The sequence below is a fragment of the Puma concolor genome, chromosome B1 (assembly GCF_028749965.1).
Source record: "Puma concolor isolate L17-30 chromosome B1, mPumCon1.1.hap2, whole genome shotgun sequence".
In the NCBI taxonomy this organism is placed as follows: Eukaryota; Metazoa; Chordata; class Mammalia; order Carnivora; family Felidae; genus Puma; species Puma concolor.
The window spans coordinates 133,799,074-133,813,334 of NC_141670.1; the positions used below are offsets into that span (position 1 = coordinate 133,799,074).

The window sequence follows — 14,261 nt, forward strand, 5'->3', positions numbered from 1 at the left end:
ACTGTCAAGGTCCCAGGAAAGCGGAATCCATCCTGCCCCTCTCATGATGAGTCTAGTCCCCTTCCCTCACCCCCACATCCTTCTAGCCTGAATTCCTCATCAGACCCACCTAAGGTTAGAGAAATTCTGAGGCCCGCCATGAGCTGCTTAAGGGCATTCTCAATGATCCCGGTGCACCCCAAAGTTTAGGGCCCTGGTCATTTGCCCTACTATACTCTATGTCATAAAGAAGATATACACATTTCAGTGTACAATGTACACAGAACATGATTCATTCATTCCCAAATATTAGATGGCAGAAAAACGAAAATACTAAGGAAAGTCAATGAAAATGTATAAAAATGTGCACAAAAAAATTTCTCCTTTAAAATAAACTGGATAAAAGGCATCAATCCTTTTTACTTTATTTTCTCAATTTGGCATTATATTACCATCTCGACTAATCATTCTGAAAGTGAAAATGCTAGAAATTATTCAGGTTAGGTAAGCTAACATTTGTCTTACTTTTGGGATGCTTTGGGATCCACATATGAAGAAACTCTTGATGTTAAACCATAAAACTGAGCTTTTTTAACATAAAGGCCAACCCATGCCTTCATCAGTCAGGATTTTTAAGATCTGAATAAGGTAAGGTTAAGGGACACACTCTGAGAGAATGGGGGCAAAAATTATTATGTTATCTGGGGCTAAGGACACCAAATCCTCAAGAAATACGTGCCAGAAAAACAAAAACAATAAAAAGATTCCCTAAAATGTAAAACTCCATTCATAACCTCAATACGGAAGTAGGGGAAATTACTGAGCTAAAAGATTCCAACGTACTCTGGAAAAATGAAAATGAAAACAAGCAGCCACATACTTGATTGTATTTGCATTGTTGTGTTCTGAGAGTTTTTGTCTCCAAACTGCTATGGTTTCATCATTTATTAGACTGGTGTAATGTGCTTGGTTCATCGTCCTAAAGTCAACAGCAGGGGAAGAATTCTGGAGGATTAAATATAACAGTAAAAAAAGAGAAATTATGTAGGTTGGATCTCTTCTCTTTCTCCTCATATATTCTCAGTCTTGTGTTCACAGGAGCTGGGGTGTGCTGCCCACACCCCCCTCTACACTCCCTGAGCTGCTGAGAGCATAAGCTCCCAACAGCTCCCAGCTGGGCTACACTCCGAGAACTGCCCTTGGCCACTGCTTCATCCCTCTAACGTCCAGGGGCAGGTAGAGGTGTAGTATAAAGGCTTAGCCTCCTTGCCTCCACTCAGGACTGGCTGAAGAGCCATCCTGACTTCAGAGCTCCCGAGGAGACTGGCTTAGGCCTCTGTTACACAGATCCGCAGTCTCTCCCTGCAGGCCCAGGGCTGCCTCCTTCATCCCTAAATAGATGCCTTCCTACCACACTCCCCTGAAAGACTGTTTCAACATAAATCTCAGTCTCACAACCTGTTTCCCAGAGAAACAAACCCAATATGGCTTTTCCACACTTCATTCCCCTCTGCTTTGAATCACTGTAACATCAAGGCTTTTAAGGTATTGATCATTTGCCATAACTAGTCACACAACTCCAACAAAATGTATTATTAAAAAGTTAAGTTATAATCTATATTGCAAATAATCTATGACAATGTAATGACTCTTAATTTCTTGTTCCAGGTATATAGTTACACATTTGTAAGGAAGGTGCCAAAAAGGACATGTCAACAATGGCCTCGACAATTCCAAATGCTACAAGCATTATACATCCTTTCTTCAGGGAGATTTTAAAAAATATAAGCACTTTTGTTTTCTATAATTTATCTTATTCAGCTGATATTACCCAAAACCTATTCTTGATCTAGAACTAAGAAAAAGTTGAAAGTGCTTTATACCCTCCATAACTGTCACTAGAAAAGAGGGAAAAGGTTATATTAAACCATTCATCCATCAATTCATAACATGATTATTTTTTCCTCCTTTGTACCTACACATGAAAATACAACTTCCAAAGTAAATTTTCTTTGTTACTTCCCCCATAGTTGTAAGATATTATATAATAAGGGGAAAGGAGAAAGGCATATAACAAATCACACGTTTGACAATGTTTTTGATCATCTGGGTCTTGATAATTATTTTATTAAAATGGCCACAGACATCTAAGAGAGAACAAATTCATCTTGAATGACACAGAGAAAAATCATAAGACAAAGTAGACACTTGAACACACACATGCAAGACTGCCTCTTCACCCTAGTCTTAAAACCACGGGTGTTATCTAAATTTTAATTACTTTCCTCATTTACAGTGGTAGCTGAACAGAGACTCTAACATATACTTACAATAAAACATTTCACGTGGAACTACTTTCTCATTCTTCATCGCATGTCCAATAAACTACAGATGTCCTGAATGAAGTATAATCTCAGAATCACTTGAAGACTTAAGAAAAGGATATGAATTTTCTGTGCCTTCTAATTATACGTAGGCCGAAAAGAAAAAACAAACTGACCTAGGATCAACTTTTCTCAACTTTGGATCATGAGAGCTTTCAAAATCTTGATGGCCAAGTCACACTCTAGACCAATTAAATCAGAATCTCTAGAGGCATCAGTGTTTTTTAAAAGGCCCCTAGCTGATATCAATGGGCAACCAAGGTTGAGAATAACTGTTGGGAAAGAGAGAATTATGTTACCTACAGGTGCACATGCACCCTAACATCCCAACATTCCTTATTCAATCCTATCCAGTGAACAATAAGAAAGGAAAAAAAGGGGCTATGGTTTGCATTCACCAAATTTCCAAGACGTGGAATCAAAGGTAGTAAAACAGAGTCTATACCCAACTCCTCCCCTTCCTTCTTCTACCTCAGACCTAGCATTCACGGAATAAGCTGTGTTTATAGAAATGGAGACCGTCACTACACAGATGCTTTTCTCTTAGGTCTTTTAAGTGATTCTTCAAGTGTGATGGTAACAGGGTAAACACATGATTTTATCAGTCTCTGTATCTAAACAAACATCTATGCTCAAGTAGAAGTGCACAGGCTTCAGTTTTAAAGAGAAAGAGCAACACCTTTCTAAATAATAGTCTATTTTTAGTTTCTTCTTTGTTATCTTACATTTTTAATGCATACCCCTCTTCCCAGTGGTTTAACCTTTAATCTGCCCTATTTCTTTAACCTTACATTATTTTAGATTCTTTTCATCAATGTTTTGTTTTCCAGTCCCAACAGTTTAAGTACAATAAATTTTAAACCCAACTACTTAGATCAGGTACTGTATTTATAAAAGTAGTAAAACTAAGTTTTTATGTTAACTTTCACAGGAAAATTAAAGTTGGACAATTTTATTCAAGTCAATTCCTAGGGAAATGAATACTTCAAACTCTAATACTTATGGACAAAAAATTATTATCCTGCAGAGATTTAGTGCTTTTCATATTTCACTTTACTCGCATTTTGAAGAAACAAAAAAGCATCTCAGTTTTCCAAGATTTCTCTGTGAAGCACTGAAGCCAGGCCTAAAATAGGTCTAACACAGCAGTTCCAAATCACCCCAGATGGTAGCACTAAATAGAACCTTCTCCAGGCTCCTGACCTGCAAAATATCTAATTGTCCACTTCCACTGTCCAACCTGAAGCCACAGACTCCAGCACAACCTCTTCTACCACATCATAGAATTATACTGACTAGAAGGCAAGAATATTGTGTATTTAAAGATGGCAAAGTATCAGTCGAATGGGGAGAATTTCCAGGACTCATAGGGCCCTTGTCTCCACAGCTCCTCTTCTCCTCCCAACCAATTCTGATTCCTCTGTCATCATGAGTAACCCTTCCCTGCTCTTCCATGAGAGGATAAGAATCAATGCATGATACATGGTTGGTCCTCCGTACATGCTTCCTGAATAAAAGCGGGTGGGCGAGGAAGAAGAGAGGAGAGAAAGCACAAAAATAAGGGAGTGCAGGGCAGAAAACAAATCTGTGCCCCTGGTTTCAGAATGACTTCCCTTGTCCAAGAAGAACGGAATCAATTAAAAGCTCTGTCATAGGGGCGCCTGGGTGGCGCAGTCAGTTAAGCGGCCGACTTCAGCCAGGTCACGATCTCGCGGTCCGTGAGTTCGAGCCCCGCGTCGGGCTCTGGGCTGATGGCTCAGAGCCTGGAGCCTGTTTCCGATTCTGTGTCTCCCTCTCTCTCTGCCCCTCCCCCGTTCATGCTCTGTCTCTCTCTGTCCCAAAAATAAATAAACGTTGAAAAAAAAAATAAAAATAAAAAAAAAATAAAAGCTCTGTCATGGATACTGGACCACTTTCTCTTCTCCCTTCAACCCTGAAAAGATACTGGAATGTCATTCTTCCTGACTTACCCACTACAGTGACACTGGAGACAATCTGAAATTTTAGTGTGGTGCTGTGAGCAAATGATAAATGATAAAGGATATCTGAATACTGTATCATCTCTTTTATATTTTGCATATACTCAATCACATCAAACACACCCACTAAATTTTCAAATACCTAGCATTTGTTGCTACTTAACAGAGAAGAAATGGAAAGTCAAATAATAACAAAGTTATTACAAACTCTCTGGGCCTCCTTAAATATCTTTTGGAATACAGACATAAACAAATAATTTTAAATTATAAATCAGAATCCTACGATTAAAATACCAGGAAAGTTATTGGTACTTCACAGAAGCAAAATAGAGAGAATGTCTTCAAGTTCTAGTTGGCTTACCTTAATAAGATAAAATTGTTAGAAACAAAGAGTAACATTGCTCTCATGTAATTGTTTATAACAATAAACATTGGTTTACCATTATTCCATCCCCAAAGAAGAATGAAAAGAAATTTTACCTCATATTTGGAGCAAAGTACGAAAGTTTGGTCTCCTCCAGAGAAGATCTGCTTAACAATATGATATTTAAAGCGATCTGTCAAAAAAAATTTTCAACAGCACATTTTTCAGTAATTAAGCTTTTTCCATGATCCCCTTTTCTAATATTCCAAAATACGCTTCAGACTAGTTTCCTATCCATTTTATTTATATCAGAGAAGAAACCTTCTCGACTGGCTCTCTGCCCAAAACTGTTTCTACTTCGATTAAAAATAAATGTATAAAATGGTATCCCCCACTCCAACCCTACCTCCACCCCCTCCCTAACTGCCAGCTAATCCTGACCTCGTTTCTATTTTTCATTCTCATCTTTCATGCCACTGACCTGAAATTTTAAATAGTCACTACTATCAACGGTAACATGCCTAAGAAATAATCCAACATCAGAGTGTGGTGGTCTCTAGCCCCTTCAGGATGAAGCTTGTCATGTAAGGACCTCCATTTCCTACTCCCTGCTTTATCTTCCATCACACCATATCCACGGTGACTTTCCAATACCACCACATTGCTTTCATTGCTAACAGACCACACTATTCCCTACCTCCACATCTTTTCCTTCCACCACCACCCCCCGTGCACACCGTACTCTCCATGATGGTGCCTCCTAGGGCGAAGTTGCAACGGTGCTCCTGGAATTGTGTGATTCCGTGGTACTCACCACTGCCCACTCCCTCACAGTCCTCTACCTGGCTAACTCCAAATCATCCTTTAAGACACAGCTCAAACTTCCTCTAACCGGAATACTCCTTGATGCCTTCCTCTGTGCTCCCACATTACCATGAAGGTTCCTAAAACCACAGCATTTACATAATGAATTGAAATTTACCTACTTAACATTATAAAATCATCCTGGCAAACATCCAAACACAAATTTATGATCACATAAATTAGGTCGTAATGAAACTTTAAGAATTTGTGGTTCCAAATTAATTGATACAACACTTGAGTTTTTAAAATTGGTGTATTTCTTAAACACATGCATTCCTAGCATGACTACAATGCCTTGGGGTAAAAGAAATTCTCAAATGACAGAGAAGAGGACAACTAGCCATTCCTTCACTGTGGGGAACATCATCAAAACCAAATTTTGTTTATTTTATATTGTAAGTTCCACTACATTTTTAGATGCTCATATATTCATTCCATACATCTTGACTGACTGAGAAGTCTGTGCCAGGCCTTGTGCTATATGTCAAATTTACAAAAAGGAAAAGACTCAGTCCTTGCACTGAAGTTATAAACCAGCAGAAAACTTATGGTTATTATTGTTTAAAAAGAAAATCCTAATCAGGGCACTTGGATGGCTCCACCGGTTAAGCGTCCAACTCTTAATTTCAGCCCAGGTCATGATCTCACAGTTTTTAAGACTGAGCTCCTCATTGGGCTCTGTGCTGACAGCATGGAGCCTACTTGGGATCCTCTCTCTCTCCCTCTCTCTCTCCCCTTTCACTGCTTGCTCTCTCTCAAAATAAATAAAAATAAACATTTTTTAAAAATCCTAATCAAGCCATAAGTCACTTTATAGTCTTCAAAATCGAAGTTATTATTAAATCACACTTCTTTTTAATGGCTCTCCGGCTCCATGTCAGCCCCTGGATTTATTATTTCAAGCCACTCATATAGAATGACTGCCTTATTTGGATTTCCAATGAAATGGATGTTATTTAACTTATTTTTTTAAGGGAAGAAAAAAAATGGCATAAAAAGAAATCATGTCATGTTATGACCAGAGTAGCAAAAGTAAAGGTAACACAGCACAAGCATAAAGAGCACAGGCTTTAGAATGAGGCAGACCTGGGTTTAATTCCTGTCCCCAGAATCTATGTAATCTTGGGCAAGTTACTTAACCTCCTTAAGACTCAATTTCCTCATCTCCAACATAGGAATCATAACCACCAATTCTTAAGGTTGTTTTTGGTGCTTAGCTTAAGTAATGGAGCTTGGTTAAGCATTCAATAAACATTAACTTTCATTATCAGCAACGATAATAAATAAAATTTATACACCACCACCAAGGTCTTTAGGGCCAAAGTAACATTTTTTGCTTGATCTCAATCGAGATCTCTAGGATCTTAATTATAAGGCCTCATGCATAGTAACTACTCAAGTATTTGTTGATCAATGTTAAAAGAATATATCTCATATTTATTTCCTCCAAAAGACTTCAAGGTAAAAAACAGGTATGTGTTCTATAAAAATTTTTTATCACTTAAAATACCATTAAATTCCAATGAAAATCACTCTTACCAGCTCTGGCTGAAAGCTGGCCACTATGGGCAGCCCAGTAACCTTTCACAGGGGATGGGCACTTAACGTTACAAGTGTGTCCGGTTCCCAATTGACCTCTTGCTCCACAACCGAATGCATAGATGAGTCCAGAAGAAGGCACGAAGGCTAGAGTGTGTTGTCTGGGGAAAAATAATTTAAAATAACTTACCAGCATAGTTTCTACTAATAGGGATATACACTCAGACTCTTTTAACCACCACATGTGAGCACAGAAATACCTAGGGATGCCCCTAAGAAATCCTACCCCACATTTACATGTGACTGTTTACAAGCAAGCAGCAGCTGGGTCTCCATAATGCTGCCCTTCTCTGAGACTCTAGGCAACAAGAAGGATGGGCAAGACTTAGAAAAGGCTGCATGGCCTGCTGTATTTGGCCTGTGGGATGACAGAGAAAAAGCAGGGTGGACCAGGCAAAATTTCCAAGAAGTTCTTTGAGGCTCTCTCACTTTCCTTTCTTCATGTCTTCCCCCCATCCTACCAGTCTTTATCCCAGAAGAAACCTAATGTCCCCAACTTGATCCACTCATCTCAAACCCATCCTTGTCACACACTGCTCAGATTAGACTCTCTCCAAACTTTCCCCATAGGTGTGTATGCAGTTAAGATCTCTTAAGATACTGATCCATATGCTTGGTCACGACAAAGACAAAATTCATTTCTGGGTCTTAATAGACACTAGGAAGCTCTGAGGAGCACTCACCGGCCACAAGCAATCTGCGTTACTTCACTGCCCATCAGCTCCAGAACTCTTCTTGGATTAACCTCATCATTCATGGAATCATGTCCAAGTTGCCCACAGGAACCAGCACCAAAGGTAAACACACCTCCACTCTAACAAGGGACAAATACCACATGACCGCACTGTATCTCTGAGTTTGAGTACACTCCTCTAAAAATCTCTGTATGCAAAATTCTTATCACAGCAGTCTGTACAAGAACACTACACTCACATGATCCTTCACCCAAATCACATCTTTAGTATGTTCATTAAATAAAAAATAATAATAATAAAGGAAATTAAAACTATATCTTTATGGAACAAAGCACTGCTCAAGGGAATAGGCGCCATCTTTAAATTTCGAAAGTTGTTTAAAAGTACAATGATGTGTTCGGAAGCAAACAAAATAAGGAGAAACAGAGGTAGATGACATGGCATGATTTTGCACAATCATTCGTATATAATAAATTAAATACTCCACAAACTCCTTGGTGAGTGAGCTACTTTATTCCCTGCTGTACTTGAATAAATGCTAAGACATTTTAGTAAAGTGAATCTATAACAGTATTTGTTCAATGTAAAAATACATTTTCATTCTCTCTAGATATAACTGTTTTAGATGAAATAAGTTGATAATTTTAAAACATTAAGTACATTGCTCTTTATTTTTCACATATTTAATTGTTTTACAGGAACAAAAAATGTTACTATATATTTTAAGATTATATTGAACTATTTTTAAACACCATCACTATGCTAAAAAACGCTATCAAAAATAATCAAGTAATAATAATCATCTGTGTCATATCTAGCACCAAAGAAAGCATCACAGAACAAACCAGAACACTCTGAGTCCCTTACTTTTGTGAGGACTGCTGTGTGTTCTTCTCCACAACTAATATAGACGACTTTTTGGGTTCGTAAGAGTTTCACGTGGCAAGGAGACTCTCGATCTAAAATAAGAGAAAAATCAGAATGTCACTACCATTTTGTCTTTGAGATGAAATATCAAACACAGCTATCTAGACATGAATTTTGGGTCCCCCTGGATTCTCCTTTCTGCCTCCATGTCCACTGGAATGTCTAGCAGATAACATGTTTTTTTAGGGTTATTTATTTTTGAGGGGATAAGGGGCAGAGAGAAAGAGGGAGAGAGAGAGAATCTCAAGCAGGCTATGCACTACCAGCATGAAGCCCGATGTGAGGCTTGATCTCAAGAACCATGAGATCATGACCTGAGCCGAAATCAAGAGTCTAACACTTGACTGAGCCACCCAGGCATCCCAGACATCTCGTTTTTAATACATCTAAAACCTAACTCATGGTTTCCCCACACTTTCCAACTCTGCCCACTCTCACCGCACGCACCACACACACACACACACATGCACACATGCGCACGCACACACAGTTTTCCTCATTCCATAAATGGTACCTTTATCTTTCTAGTTCTCTTTTTATTTCAAACCACACACCCAACAATGTGCAAAACCAACTGGCTCCGCCTTCAAAGTATATTAAAATCCAACTTTATTCCCACTGTCTCCAAACTGGTCTTCTAGCCTCCCCTGGACCCGTGATAGCCAAAGTGAAATTAGATCACTCTTCTCCTCAAAACCTCCGGTGTCTTCCCCTTTCACTGAGGGAAGCCAAAATCTTTCCTTTGCCTTATAGGGCCCTGCGTCACTGGGCCTATACTGCGTCTCTGATCTCCAGCTCTGCTACTCTTCTCCCCTCTCATTTCACTCGAGCACACCATCTATCTTCCCACATCACAGCCTCTATACACCCTGTTCCCTTTGACTGCAGGGCTCTGTCTGCTCAAATATCTTATCAAGCAGACCCTCCCAGGAAGCCTTATGTAAAACAGGTTAACTCTTCTCTCAAACCCTCTGACATACTATATATTTACTGGTCTGTTGTTTACTTCTGCCCACTAGCATGCAATCTCCACTAAGCCAAAGGTATTATCTTTCTTGTTCACTGTTGCACCCTTAGTACCTAACATGGGTCCAGCACATAGCAGACTCTCAAGAAGCATGTGTTAAACAAATAAGCTGGGCTTTTGAAAAAAAAAAAAAAAGAGAGAGAGAGAGATACATATAAAGAGTTTGCTTACCTTCTTCATCACTGAGCCCTAGCTGCCCTGCATTATTCATCCCCCAGCCAAAAACTGCTCCTGAGAGAGACAGGGCAAAGCTATGAGCTCCTCCTGCAGCCACCTGAGCCAGGGGGATGCCCTCCAGGGACCTCACCCTCTGTGGGCTAGCCTGGGAGGGGAACTCCTTCCCCAGGCCCAGCTGCCCATGGCTATTCTTTCCCCAGGTGAAGAACTGACCATCTGAAATAAAAACAGGATAACTAGTATTATGAGAAATGATACAAGTTCCATTCACAAAAATAACCTCATTAGAACAACATAGTTGCCCAGCAGAGTCATTTGTTAGTTGCTCCCCTTCAACGCACCAAACTCTCCTGAGAGCGAGGGACAGACACTTCATACTATTAAGACTGCCAAAACCAAAACTCCCACTTGTCATGACAACAGAGAGATAAACTGAGTCTTACTGCCCTTTGAAGGCTATGAACATTTACGCAAAGAAAAAATTAAATGTTTACGTCAATTCAGTTTTGCATAGACCAGTTACCAGGCTTAGATCCACTAAACAAGCTGAACTAGTTCTAACCACACCAAGATCATGAAACCCAGGGCTCATAAGGTCCAGCTTCTACCTGGACTATCTCACAGAGGATCAAGCACATGTTGGTACCAACTGCCCCTCAAATTTATTCTAACATGGAATGCATTATTATTTGCTGGCTTAGGTTTCTCTAACACCTTCTTTTTCACTTATTTAGAAGCTTGATAGTAGAATGTAGCTTGACTGTAGCTACAAAAAACCAATCTTCTGTATGTTCAAGAGCACTGAGGTTGGGTCCTTCCTCCTACTCATCCTCCCCTGAGAGCACTGATGACCACCTTCTTCATTGTCCACACTCTGAGAAAAGCTGCACAAAGGCTGTCTGAGAAATGCCACTGTCCAACAGCACTGCACAGACCCTAACCAGTTAGTTAAAGGTGTCCGGTAAGATAACATCACCTATATATGCAAAGAGAAATGTTTCCCAAATTAACATAATGTTAGCATAATATTTCAATGTTACATTACCAGCTGCAAGAGCCAAGCAATGCCAGTTGCCACAGGAAACTTGTAATATCGTCTGCTGGTTCAGTTTTTGTATTAACCTGAAACAGAAAAGGTTTTCCTCTTAAGAGGCATGCACAATGATCAGGAATATTCCCAACAGTTGTAATCAATAACATCTTTCCTAGAAGACTTTTAAAAATCAAATACATGATCTTACATGATATAATTCTACTAGTTCTTTCACCAACCTCCTAGGTTAGGAGTTACTGTTAGGCAGCTACTGTTAAAAAACAAAACGAAACAAAATAAAAAACATGTCTGCACTTAAACCGACTACCATAACTCTGTTAATTCCCACCTTCTCATCTCCAATTGAGGGGCAAATGGAGTAAGTTATGGAACAGAGATGCCCAGGAATATGGCTGGTGTCTAAATGGTTTTTAAAATGAGGGCAATGCCATGATCCAGCAATCCCACTTCTGGGTACATATCTAGAAGAATTGAAAGCAGGGTCCCAAAGAGATACTTGTAGACCCATGTTCAGAACAGCATTATTCACAATGGCCAAAAGGTAGAAGCAACTCAAGTGTCCATCAATAGATGAGTGGAAAAACAAAATGTCATATATTCATACAATGGGATATTAATCAGCCTTCGAAAAAATGGAAACTCTGACATATGCTGCAGTATGGGTGAAACTAGAAGACATTATGCTAAGTGAAATTATCCAGTAACAAAAGGCAAATATCTTATGAATACACTTATGAGAGATATCAAGAGTACTCAAATTCATACAAATCAAGTCTGATGATGAGAAACAGGGAGTTGCTGTTTAATGGGTAGACTTCAATTTTTGCAAGATAGGTTTTTACAATTTATGGAGACTGTTCATATAACTATGTAAGTATACTTAACATTACTGCACTACACACTTAAAAATGGTTAAGATGGAAAATTTTATGTTTGGTGTATTTTACAATTTTTGTTTACCACAATTTTTAAAAAATAAGGGCAAAACCCAAATTCCCTAGGATGATAAAGAGGAAAATCATATGAATACATTTCAAATCCTGCTCCTCTGCTTGTTCATGTGAAAGACAGGGACAAGAACAGTACTTATTTTACAGGCTGTGGTAAAAAAATAAATGAAAAAACTCCATGCAATGTGCCTGGTGCTGCCCCACAGAATTGGGCACCTGGGAATATCTCCTGTTCCCTATTGTAACAGCTTGCAAGTTGCCATGTTCCTCTGCATTAAGTCTATGCCAACGGAACAAAGGAGTCAGATGGACACGCCCTCGGGAGAGGGGTGTCTTAGAATATAGATGCCCAGTGGGGAAGAAATTATTTAGAGTGGCAAGGACATATTGCTTTTGTTAATGTTTTATTTTCTCACATACAAAAAGTTTATATAACAGAGTTCACATATGCATTTAGCACCAAATAGAACCCAACTATTGTTTATTGAGATAATTGTAGATTCACATACAGTTATAGGAAATAATATAGAAATATTACACTACGTGTTAACTACCTAGAATTTAAATAAAAAGTTGACAAATAAAAATAATAAGTAAATTAAAAAAAAATAGTACAGAGAGATCACATGTATACTCTGTCCAGTTTCCACTAGTGGTGACATTTTGTGAATCCACAGTATAAAAATCATAACCAGGATACTAATATTAATAAAATCTACAAATCTTACTCCTATTTCCCTAGCTTTATTTATACTCAATTCTGTGTATTAATTTTATTACCTGTATAGGTTCATGTATCCACCACCACAATCAAGATACTGAATGGTTCAAACATCATGAGGATTCTTCATGTTATACTTTTATAACCACTGCTCCCCTCCCCTATCCTAGCCCTTGACAACCATTAATCTATCTTCCATTTCCAAAATTCTTTCATTTCAAGAACGTTATATAAATGAAAGCATTCAGCAGGTAAACTTTTGGGATTGGCTCTTTTTCCCTCTCAGAATAATTCCCTGGACATTCATCCAAGTTGTTACGTGTATCAATAGCATGTAGAACCCCACTACTTTTTAAAATTGGAAAATGTATTACTACCTAAGGGACCAATGTTTCAGAAATTTTATGCAGTAAGAGTCCTTTTTTCCTTGGCCAGTTTCCACTCAAATTCCCTATGATTCTCCCTTCATGGGTCAACCATTATTCTTGTCACAACCTTCATAATCACATAGAAAGGAAGCAGATCAAAAGGACAAAGATAAACAACAGAGAAATTATAGCCTTGAGGTGGAGAGGAGGGATATATAAAGAATGCAAGCATATAGTATGTTTTACCTACGCATCTCATTCTATCCTCCCAGTAACTTTTTTTTTTTTTTTTCAACATTTATTTATTTTTGGGACAGAGAGAGACAGAGCATGAACGGGGGAGGGGCAGAGAGAGAGGGAGACACAGAATCGGAAACAGGCTCCTGGCTCCGAGCCATCAGCCCAGAGCCTGACACGGGGATCGAACTCCCGGACTGCGAGATCGTGACCTGGCCGAAGTCGGACGCTTAACCGACTGCGCCACCCAGGCGCCCCCTTCCCAGTAACTTCTTAAAGGCACACAATACATAATACCACTTTTAAGTTAAGAAATCGAGGTTTAGATAAATTAAACAGTTTGTTCAAGGTCACCCACCTAATAAATAATAAAACTGTATTAGGATAGAATCTGAAGCTGTTTGAGTTCAAAGCTATGTTACTTTCCACAATGCTAGGATATGAAATAACAAATTTATTTCAACTAAGTTAAAATATAAAATTATATACAAACCAAGGCCTCAGAAGTCATCCATAATTTAGATATGACTAACAAAAATTAAATCGTTCCTATAACACAAGTTACTTCACTTTTAGAAATGAAATGCCACTAAAAACCTTTGAGTCTTTGGTAATCAACAAGTGAAATATTTTTGTCATTTATGTTATAAATCTTTTCCCTAATTATCACACAGTCTGATTAAAATATATATAGCACCCTTTTTTTTATTGCCACTCTCTCCCCCCAAATTAAACTAATTTTTGGAAAAAATAAATCCAAGACATTAGCTGTTCTAAATCAGGAAGTGAATCAAATCACTCTTCATGTTCCTCTTTTCCTTAAAACAGCTTTTGATTAAAGAGACATAAATCGAAGAAGGGCAAAAAGGAAGAGGAAGAAGAGTATTTGGTTCTCTAAAGGGGACAATAACTGGGCAGGGAAGGAGAGGTTGTTTA

The 14,261-nt window shown here is 38.6% G+C and overlaps 1 protein-coding gene across 2 annotated transcripts in view; it reads right to left on the reverse strand.

The window, feature by feature from the left end:
* HERC3 (HECT and RLD domain containing E3 ubiquitin protein ligase 3) overlaps positions 1 to 14,261 on the reverse strand; it is a 111,334-nt gene that overhangs the window by 43,974 nt on the left and 53,099 nt on the right. For both annotated transcript variants that reach the window (XM_025921404.2, XM_086704599.1), the window contains exons 5-11: positions 11,041 to 11,117; positions 9,990 to 10,211; positions 8,732 to 8,823; positions 7,853 to 7,983; positions 7,110 to 7,270; positions 4,823 to 4,899; positions 860 to 984 (exon numbers count right to left, since the gene is read on the reverse strand). In XM_025921404.2, coding sequence (XP_025777189.1) covers positions 860 to 984; positions 4,823 to 4,899; positions 7,110 to 7,270; positions 7,853 to 7,983; positions 8,732 to 8,823; positions 9,990 to 10,211; positions 11,041 to 11,117 — 885 coding nt within the window. The remainder of the gene's footprint in view (positions 1 to 859; positions 985 to 4,822; positions 4,900 to 7,109; positions 7,271 to 7,852; positions 7,984 to 8,731; positions 8,824 to 9,989; positions 10,212 to 11,040; positions 11,118 to 14,261) is intronic.